Source organism: Suricata suricatta, chromosome 8 (assembly GCF_006229205.1).
Source record: "Suricata suricatta isolate VVHF042 chromosome 8, meerkat_22Aug2017_6uvM2_HiC, whole genome shotgun sequence".
Taxonomy (NCBI): domain Eukaryota; kingdom Metazoa; phylum Chordata; class Mammalia; order Carnivora; family Herpestidae; genus Suricata; species Suricata suricatta.
The window spans coordinates 47,503,102-47,513,836 of record NC_043707.1 but is presented as its reverse complement, the minus strand read 5'-3'; the positions used below and the strand labels follow the sequence as shown (position 1 = coordinate 47,513,836).

Genomic DNA, 10,735 nt, shown 5'->3' with positions numbered 1-10,735 from the left:
ATAATATTTTATTGTCAAATTGTTTTCCATACAACACCCAGTGCTCTTCCCCTCAAGTGCCCACCACCATCACCACCACCTGTCTTCCCCCCTCCCCCCTCCCCCCCAACCCTCAGTTCATTCTCAGCTTTCAATAGTCTCTCAAGTTCTGCATCCCTCTCTCTCCCCAACTCTCTCTCCCTCCTCTGTTCCCCCTGGTAAGTTTTGGGGCGCCTGGGTGGCTCAGTTGGTTAAGCATCCGACTTCAGCTCAGGTCATGATCTCACAGTCTGTGAGTTCAAGCCCTGCATTGGACTTTGTGCGGACAGCTCAGAGCCTGGAGCCTGCTCTCTGCCCCTCCTCTGCTCGTGCTCTGTCTCTCCTCTCTCAAAAATGAATAAACATTAAAAAATTAAAAGAAAATACAATGTGTGTTTTATCCAGGCATCTGAAGGATCAAACTAATCCTGAACTTAGTAGATAGCTACCAGTTCTGTGCCACACACCTGTGGTGTACATAGACCTAATATCCTCAGTTCTCTACTGAAAGGGTCTATCCTGATAAATGGCTATACATCAAAGTAGGAGTATAAAATAATGCAATCTGCCTATGAAATGAGTCTCACTGGTTTATAATTATTTTTTAACTTATTTATCTTTTCGTTTTTTAACTTCAGTATTACTTGGCAGAGAACTAAACAAAAGGGATTCGAGGAAGAATAAGAAATAATCCTTTATCCTAAATAATTTATATTTAAGTGGGATAGGTAAGACAGTAAACCAAAAATTACAATTTACATAAATGTTAAGTTACATGACTCTCCCCTCAAATGCTGGTAGCTCTGGACAGCTGGAACAATTCTTACCTTTTGAGGGAGGTACGTCTTTTCCAGTGTACGGGTGTAACTTTACCCTCTTTTTCCCTCTCTTAGACTCAAATATGTCCGCGATTTTCAATACAAGCTGAAAAAAGACCAATAAAGCACAAGTTAAAACGAACACCAGGTGCCTGGGTGGCTCATTGGTTAAGCGTCCGACTGTGGCTCAGGTCACAATCTCACGGTCATGAGTTCGAGCCCCACACTGAGCTCTGCACTGACAGCAGGGAGCTGCCTCGGATCCTCTGCCTCCCTCTCCCTGCCCCTCCCTCGCTCATGCACTTCCCTTTCTCTCAAAAATAAATGTGAAAAAAAAATTTTTAATAATAAAGATTTGATTTTTAAGTAATCTCTACACCCAACATGGGGCCTGAGCTTACAACTCAAACTCAAGATCAAGAGTCACATGCTCCACTGACAGTGCCTCCCGTTTTTTGTTTAAAGATTCAACACCACATTTTCATATTAATTCATTAATGATTCTCATTCAGAGAAAGATCCATTTTAAAATAACAACCTTGACATTTTTTTCGATTTTGAATCTAAACTGATCTTTAGTAATATGACGTGTTGCTCTAATACAAGGTCCATATAACATGGGTAGAGAAGGAGGAAAGGGTATCTCCTTCTCAGAAGGATCCAGCACAGGCTCTTAGAGCGACTGCTTATCACTCCACATCACAAAATGCAAGAAACCCGCCTACTGCACTCTGTTTTTTTTGAATTTATTAATTTATTTACTTAGAGAAAGAGAAAACACAAATAGGGAGGGACAGAGAGAGAAGGAGACAGAGAATTCCAAGTGGACTTCGCACCGTCAGCACAGAGCCCGACTCAGGCCTCGATCTCATGAACCAGGAGATCGTGACCTGAGCTGAGACCAAGAGTTGGCCGCTTAATCAGCTGAGCCCTCCAGGTGCCCCATGGACTCTATTTGTTGAGCAAGCCTTTCCTATCACCCAGAGTAGGACGGGGAATACTCCTTCCACTTGGAAGGCAGGGGAAGGCTCAGTTATTTCTGCTCCCAGGAATTCTTCACAAAATGAAGATAATCGTGCTGACAAAAGTTTTTGTTAAAGCAAATACTCTCTTTGCTACTGGGAACACTAATATTACAATACATTTTAGAAACGTCATAAAAATAGGAGGCTCTCAAATATGCTTTAGTATAAAAACCAGGCCATTTAATAAGCATTACTCAGAATTTTTTTCTTTGCTGCTAGGAGGTGTGAAAGAAACAGAAACAGACAGACACAAACACACATTCACAGAGTAGGGTTAGAAAACAGGAAAGATGGGGTTTCCTGAGTGGCTCAGTTGGTTGAGTGTCTGACTCTTGATTTTGGCTTAGGTCATGATCCCAGGGTCTGTGACTGAGTAGGATTCTCTCTCTCCCTCTGCCTCTCTCCCCAACTTGTGCACACACACACACACACACACACACTCTCTCTCTCTCTCTCTCTCTCTCTCTCTCCCTCACTAAAATAAAACATTTTCTAAAAAGAGGAAAGATGTGTCAACATTATTCAAATAAAAAATATTTTTAAAAAGAGGAAAAAAAATCAAGCTGATGAACACCCACTTCTTTTTTAAAATTTTTTATGCTTTCATTTATTTTTGAGAAACAGAGCACAAATGGGGGAGGGGCAGAGAGAGAGGGAGACAGAATCTGAAGTAGGTTCCAGGCTAGCACAGAGCCCAATGCAGGCCTTGAACTCACAAACCATGAGATCATGACCTGAGTTGAAGTCAGATACTTAACCGACTGAGCCATCCAGGCGCCTCAGCAAGTAGCCACTTTTAAAAGGAGGAATTGGGAGGTCTGTCCAGCTCAGACAGTCAGAGTATGTGGCTCCTGATCTTGGGACTGTGAATTCGAGCCCCACGTTGGGTGAAGAGATTGCTTAAACAAACTTAAAAAAGTAAAAAGGAGGAATTCATTAGTTGTCCATGTATGTTTCTTTTTTTTTCTTAAAACTCCAAGCGCTTTCTTAATTATTAATCCTGATTTAACACATTTATTGTTTAATTTAATATTAACCCTGATTTAACATATTTAATACCTTGAATTACAAGTGTTAGGAACATAAGAGCCAACAAAGTTTGAGGAGAATGTTCTTGTTTTCTCCTTTGTCCTTGTTTCTACAGCAATCTTGGCAATCCATAGGCAGTGAATCAGTCCAGCACAAGAAAAATAACATGTGAGAAACATGTGCTTCCAATATGCAGATTATTCCCACATTTTTGGATGGGTTTGTGCTTTTAAAGATTTTTGGAATATGGAAACCAACTTGACAATAAACTATAATAAAAAAAGATTTTTGTAGCTGCCATTCAAGTGAAAAATTACCAGTGTTCTTAAATATTACCAGTGTAAAAAAAAAACCACAAAAGATCCAACATAAAAAGATATTGTTAAGGGCTATAAGGAAAGACATATGAAGGTAAACATGTGTTATGGGGACATAATGACCAAAAATAGTATAATTATTAATGAGCATTTGAAAATTATACTCAAAAGTAGACTCAAATATTATAAAGGAAAGAGAACTATCTATTCTAGAAATAGGAGATAAAGTAATAAAGTTGAAATGTTGGCTATGAGTTAGGAAGAGGAGCCTACATTTACCTTCCAGTTGCAGGAAATATTGTAGAATATTCTTCCTAAGGAATGGTAGCAGCCACACTGCTCTACACACTTGACATGAACAATGTGAGACATTAGGAAATCTATTGTAGCAAACAGTCCCACGTGGGCTCACAGGAGGGAAGGAGAGGAAGGGTGGGGAACAGGCATATGGACTAGATCAGTGATTTTCAAACCATGAAACCGGTTTCCTTTCCAGGGATAGCTCCCGTCATCAAAGGCAAGTAAATGAAAACTGCTTTCCTCACGGAATGTTGTTGCTAAAGACTCCAACAAGTCAAACTCTGATTTGCAAGTAGAACATCCTAATGGGATTTAACCCAAGAGGGTCGCAGTAGAAATGCACACATGCCTGGCCATCGAGAGTAGGAGTTCATGGTCCTATTTTCCCACCTCATGTCTCAAAAGGCCCAGTGGGGGAACAGGTAGACAAGGAAAAGTGCGATAGTATCCCCTACAATCAGAAAGAGAACAAGCTTCGGGTACCTGGAGGATCCACATCACCTAAAATACTGAGGCATGACATTAAAAGCACTGCACGTTTCCCTGGGTCTCATTAAAATCTACAAGCCGTTATTCCCAAATATTTTGTGACTGTCATTCCAAGGACCACATCCTACATGCAGTTCCTTCTGTGTTTGTATTGTGGCCCCTGTGAACTCAGGATCCGTCGTCTCTGGGCCACGTGGGAGGCTGTCCTGTTGTGCCCGCATGACATGTCAGAGAACTACTGTAGGACGCCCAGCACTTCTCTCCATGGCTTAGTTTACATATTCCTCACCACACACCGGAGATGCAACAGCAAAGGATTTTTTTTTTCACCGCCAGAGATCTGTTCAGTGCTTTTTAAAAAACTGTGTGTCTTTAACTCTTCATACAGTAAGGAGGGAGGGGCAGGAAATAGATCAGAAGAATTAAAGTATTGTGGAACAGAACATTTCCCAAGGAGCCAATCAGCAGTTACTAAACCCAGAAGCATCTGTGTGTTTTTGTTTAATGTTGAAATCAGGTACAAAAATTGTGTGCTAGATGGAGACATGTAGCTAATTCAGATGGGATTAAGGAAAGGAAGACTATTTAAATGATCTGCTTTTTTTTCCATTTCTACATAGTTACCCTGAAAACATTCTGAATTACAGAAGAGCCATGTAACATAAAAATTTTAAAATAGTGTCATGCAGTTCCAGAAGTGTCCCTCCTTAAAAAAATATGTCTGTCAAAAAAGATAAATATCTGTTTATAAATAATCCCATTTCTTCCTTTTGGTTCTTTTTATTTAAAATTTTTTAATGATCTTTTTTTTTTAGTGTTTGTTTTTAGGAGAGAGAGACAGAGTACGTGTGGAGGAGGGGAAGATAGAAAAGGAGACACAGAATCCAAAGCAGGTTCCAAGCTCTGAGCTGTCAGCACAGAGCCCAACGCGGGGCTCAAACCCATGAACGTGAGATCGTGACCCAAGCCAAAGTCGGCTGCTCAACCGACTGAGCCACCTAGGCACCCCTCTTCATTTTGGTTCTAATAGCTCTGGTGGCAATGATTTAGATTTCTTGCCTTCTCTCCCTTGAGAGAGATATCATTTGTTTAATGTAATTGCTGATAATTTCTATTCCCAAGTGAGAGTCAAATTTCTTTTTTCTTCTTGCTGAATGGAACTTTTTGCCCCAAATTAAAGGCATATATTTTGCTATTACTGAAAATCTATGAACTCAGGCACAAAACTGTTTCCTTCAGCAATTCTATAAATGAGTGAGAATATCTCTACTGAAGCTAGTTTTGCAGAATGTCCTCTTATGGGAGGTTCCAGTACTTCCTTGAGACAGACAGCCGATTTTAATGAGCACGAAGGTAAATGAAGGGAACCCTCCATCTAAAATCAATTCTCCAAATCCATAAAGAAACCCTGGCAAAAGCCCACTCGTGCATTCCTCTTTCATGAGCAAAAACCTAAAACTTGAGGCCGCTTTCCAAATCTTCTCATCCCAGCAGATCAGTTCTAACCTATGAGTCATTTCAGTCTAAAGTTTATTCTCATTAATGGAAATGAAGCAAGGGTCAAAGAATGAAAGTATCAGAGTCCCTACCCTTGGAAGATTTTTCCTTTTCCCGTTTGCAACTTCTCCGGCTCGGAAAAGCTTCCATTCCGTTAAAGTGACAGGCAGAGTGGTGTCCTTTGTGAGCTTTGACCGTACAAAAGCTTGGGAGCTCTTCAGTTCCATAGTCTTCCGGTGCAGGAACTGAGGTTTGGGAGGAAGCTAAAACAGGAGAAGATGTACCGGTAAGGGTAAGATCGTCTGAGTAATGTCTATGTTCTCAAGGTCAAGTTATTTTAGAAAAAGATTTATCTTGTTTTTAAAGTCATCTCAGTAGAGGATACCATAATTTCTTTTTCACCGTTTGTAAAGACGTTTCTCTGAAGTTCTCGAATCCAAAGTTCTACTACTGTGTAGTCAAATTTCCAGGAAATCACAGCTCAGAGTCCCCATTAACTCAAGACAGCCTTTGCCTCCAGGGGTGAGACATGCTTTCAAGGACCAGACAGGTAATTTAGACCACGGGCTGTCGTGAGACTGCTAGGGAGCTGTGGTTAACTACAGTGGAATGAAAAGCTCATGGCTTATTTAAAAGGTGTTTACATTCTAATTTTTTTGAAGTGCTAGTAAATGAGCAAACAAACAAACAAAAACAACCCAAAACCAAAGTACACAAAAAGCTGTGTGCTGCCCAAACCCGCCACAAAGAACAAAAAAACTCACCACTACCAACAAAATCCGGATTGCAGTGCCTCTACATCTTGGCCCTAGTTAAACATTTTAACCTTTTTGTGGAGATCGTGAACAAGATTCTTACGTTTTCTCATATTAATATATATAGTGCTTTCTCACACTAACTCTTTGCTTATACCTTTGGTGCTCTGAAAGCACTTTTAGGGGGTGGTAGTTTCCAGGCCGAAGGGGATCTCCACATGGGCAAAGGCTGTACTGGAATATCTTCATATGGATTTTCTTTGGAGGGATCTTGAAAAATAATGGGAAAAAAAGGTTAGAGAACCACAGTTACATGGAAACAAAGTGACTACAGCTAGGAAAAGCAAAATGACTGAATATGTTCAGCTTCCTATTCTATATTGCTGGAGGGACGTAGGTCTCAAAACCAATGGCACTTTAAGTTTGTAAACCACTCGGGCATCTAACCCAGCTAAAAGAATTCTCAAAATACTATAGTATAAACATCTACTTCTGAACTGAGCAGTCCACTAAACTAGCTGTAAAAACCGTTCAAGAACAAAAGAATTTATACGATTAAAGTTCTTATACTAAAAAGAAATATCTAGGGGCGCCTGGGTATCTCAGTTGGTGGAGCGTCTGACTCTTGATTTTGGCTCAGGTCATGATCCCAGGGTCGTGGGATCGAGCCCTGTGTCGAGCTCTGCACTGGGAGTGAGGACTACTTAAGATTCTCTCTCTCTCTTTCCCTCTGCCCCTCTCCCCAGCAAGACATGCTTGGTTATAAAAGGTAATACCATCCTATAGTTAAGAGCTTCACCTTCATATTCATACCCATTAAATTTAATTGAAAGTATGTGGACACGTACATATGATATCCTCATAGATATTGTCCTCAGACTGTGTATAATAAAGTGCCGAGCCAGAATTTCTTCCAAGTTCTTCATGAATCTTCTGTGAGTTCCGATTTCGAAAGTGCTGAATATCCTCAAATTCAAAGGATTTCCTTAAGAAAGGAGATATGTTTTAAAGTTATATGTTTTAAAACTCTAGTCTTCTTTAAATTGGTATGATAGAGAGAAATCAATAAGGACTTTTACGCAAAATGACAAAGGAGCTTTATCAGATACCTGAGAATAATAAAGTAGGCTGGTACCCTACATGCATGCACCAGGAGAAAATCAGGCTTTTGGCCAATTACATTCGTGTTCTTTATTGTGAACCTTTGTGAAATTAACCCACTAAGAAGCCAAGACCAGCATGCCCTAAATGTACTTACTCAAGTACAGAAGAATGTACTTACTGGCCGACACATTCTTAAAGATATAAAACCAAGTCTTTCTGATGCTCTTTTGTCTGTGGACTGTCTTAGATATTACCCCTACTTCTATTTCCTCTTGTAGGCACTTTTCTCTCAGGTTAATCAACATCTGTAAAATCAAGCTAGGCTTCTAACCCATGCAGGGAAGGTAAAACTGCTTTTGAAAGACAAAAGAAGCCCACTAGTTCTGTGAGGACAATACTCAGAAATCATCACCTAGCAAATAAAAACACACCTTTTAGATCTCCCTCTGATTTGTCTGCCATATTTCTTTGGTTCGGGTTCCTGAGAAGAGGCCAAAGAAGACTCTGCACAAGAATTATTTTCACAGTATTTTCTGTCACAGTTTCTTTCTTTACATGGCATAACACCAGACTCAGATAAATATCTGAACGTCCTACGAGGTTTGGGCAAAGGATTGATAGAAGGTCCACATTCTTGTCCCTCAGGTTCAGAGTAAATGTTTTCTAAGCTCTTGGTTATTCCATATGAACCATCTGGAACTTGGAAATTCAGTTCTTTTTCTGAAGAGTCACAATGTTCTAAAGCCAAATTGAAGACTTTATCAGGGGGAAGTGACTCTATTTTCTTCCACAGTATCTGTGAGGTATAGAAATTTCCTGGAGGTAAGGAAGTCTCTGCATCCAAAACGTCTTTGCAGCTTTCAATCTGTTTGACCTGAGAACACACCCAACTGGATTCTGATTCATTTCTAAACAGGTGTGTGCCATCCTCTTCACGTCTCTCGCTTTCACCCTCAGTTTGGTCCTGGCTTTTGGCATCTGCATGGATATCTAGATGGACATTTTGAGAGTTGGTTACATCCAACTTTTTGGTCTTTCCTTCAGCAACAGGACTTTTCCCAAGAAGGTCTTGATGACAGTTATTATACCTCACTCCAAAGTCCTTTGGATGCCACCTCTCTGGGTTAGATACGCCATTCGTTCTTCCTTCCCACTGAGAAATTTTTTGTTTGATGTTTTTGCAGTGGCTTCTTGACAGGGTCTGAAGAGCAGAACGAGAAAAACCAGCATCCATGTTCCCAGTTGGGTGCATGACCAAGTATGAAGTCTACTGAGGCTCCATCATAATAAGTAACTGTGAACACTGTTTATCCTGTCAGTTAGAATCCAAGCAATTCCAGTATTTTCCTTTCATCATTAACTTGGAAGTCTTTTTACAAAAAGAAGAATTTTGATCACTGATCCTTGTTGAAATTGGCTACAACTTTATCTTGAATGTTCCTATTAAAATGAGACAAGAATATGTTAACACAGTTTTAGAATTTCCTAATTTAATGTCCACTAAAACACTGCCTCTATCTATCCCTAAATAATTCGTTTACATTGCACATGCAAAAATATGCCTATCACCCATTAAGTAATTCAACTCCATAAAAGCATTTCTAAGACAGTGATGTAATACAGAGAAAATAGTAACTTACGCTGTTTCTCAAATTGTCAGCTTTAATGTTCTGCCCTGTTTAATTTCCCAAAGTTAGGTAGACTGAGGTTTTATAAGAGATTACACATAGTAGTACACTACATTACTTTGTAAAATCAATTTAAAAATTTTTTCAACATTTTATTTATTTTTAGGAGACAGAGAGAGACAGAGTACAAGCAGGGGAAGGGCAGAGAGAGAGGGAGACACAGAATCCAAAGCAGGCTCCAGGATCTGAGCTGTCAGCGCAAAGCCCAATGCAGGGCTCGAACCCATGAACCATGAGCTCATGATCTGAGCCAAAGTTGGATGCTTAACCGACTGGGCCACCCGGTGCCCCTAAAATCAATTCTTTATGGAACCTTCTTTTCGTGAAACAAGGACCAGCAGAGTATTACAAAAAGTGTACATACACAGAAATACCTCTCGAATAACTAAAAGGCTTATGTATACACCCAGAGGAAGAGCCAGTTAGTCTGGAAGCACATGAATACCTGATTTCCTCCTCCTGCCCTGTGCTGGGAGATAACATTAGCCCTCGATTCACACACTCTTCTGTCAGCTTTCCTATTGGCAGCACAGAACTCCACCTGCACAGTGCTAAAGACAATCCAATGTGCCATTAAAATAGTTGCTTTAAAATATAATAACCTATTTCATCACTGACTGAACTTTCTACATCTCTGCCACCACACCCTTGGCCCGAATCAGCAAAAATACTTACAGTCACTTGTCACACTCCTTCCTTTCAAATACAGGCTTCACTCATTTAGGCTCATAAATGTTTCCGCAAATGTGAAACATGGCAAAGAACGTTTCTTATCAAGTGAGTAAAGACCTGATCTCAAGTCAGACTGTATGCTGGTTATAAATAGTAACTGATTCAAAACTTCCTGAGGCAGGGGTCATCCTTCCTTGAGCTTTGTCTGTGGGGCCTTGATTAAAAGGCAGGAAAACATCTTGGCCCAGTGCTGTCAGTACAGCTGACCAAAACTGATACACAATTCACACACAAAATTTATTCCAGGCAGGGCAGCTGCGAATCAGCACTTGCATCAACTTTCATTTAAGTCATTCCTACAAGTCTGTAGGAAAACCAGCTTTGTCAGCAAATGAACTTGGATGAGGATCTAATGCAGAAAAATTCTAAAAATACCTTAAGAAATTAAACTAATGTGAGTGTGGGGGGGAACCTCCAAAACCCTGAAATACCAAAGCTGTTGCTGCAGAACTTTTTTTTTCCTGCTGCCACCACACCTCCCAGCCCTTGCGCTGTGTGACCCGCCCGCGCCATCTGGCAGCCAGACCCAGAGCTCTCAATAAAAGACGAACACATAGAATTTGAAGGTCCAGTGGGCTACTGCTCATTGCTCAAGCTGAAAATGCTTTTGTTGTTTCTGATGTTTACAGAGGATTCCTACGGGTTTTCGGGTGTCCTTGAGTCTCAGGTTTTCTTCGCTATAGACAAGACGGGAGTACGGCTGATCTTGGACTGAGGTCGGGGTGAGGGGTGCTGACCTCCTGCACAACTGAAAATCTGCATATAATTTTTGACTCCCCCCAAAACCTAATTACCAACAGCTTCCAGTTGGCAGGGAGCCTTACCAATAACATAAACAGCTGAGTAATACCTATTTTGTACGTTCTGTGTATTGTGTATTGTATACTGTATTCTTAATGATAAAGAGAGAAGAAAATTCTTCTAAGGAAGAAAGAAATATACTTACAATCTTGTACTGTATTT

At 40.4% G+C, this 10,735-nt stretch overlaps 1 protein-coding gene across 1 annotated transcript in view; it reads right to left on the bottom strand.

The window, feature by feature from the left end:
- DENND2C (DENN domain containing 2C) overlaps positions 1-8,677 on the bottom strand; it is a 41,043-nt gene extending 32,366 nt beyond the window's left edge. The window contains exons 1-5 of the mRNA XM_029948145.1: positions 7,784-8,677; positions 7,097-7,233; positions 6,406-6,518; positions 5,586-5,756; positions 846-942 (exon numbers count right to left, since the gene is read on the bottom strand). Coding sequence (XP_029804005.1) covers positions 846-942; positions 5,586-5,756; positions 6,406-6,518; positions 7,097-7,233; positions 7,784-8,604 — 1,339 coding nt within the window. The 5' untranslated portion in view covers positions 8,605-8,677. The remainder of the gene's footprint in view (positions 1-845; positions 943-5,585; positions 5,757-6,405; positions 6,519-7,096; positions 7,234-7,783) is intronic.
- Positions 8,678-10,735: the final 2,058 nt, after the last annotated feature.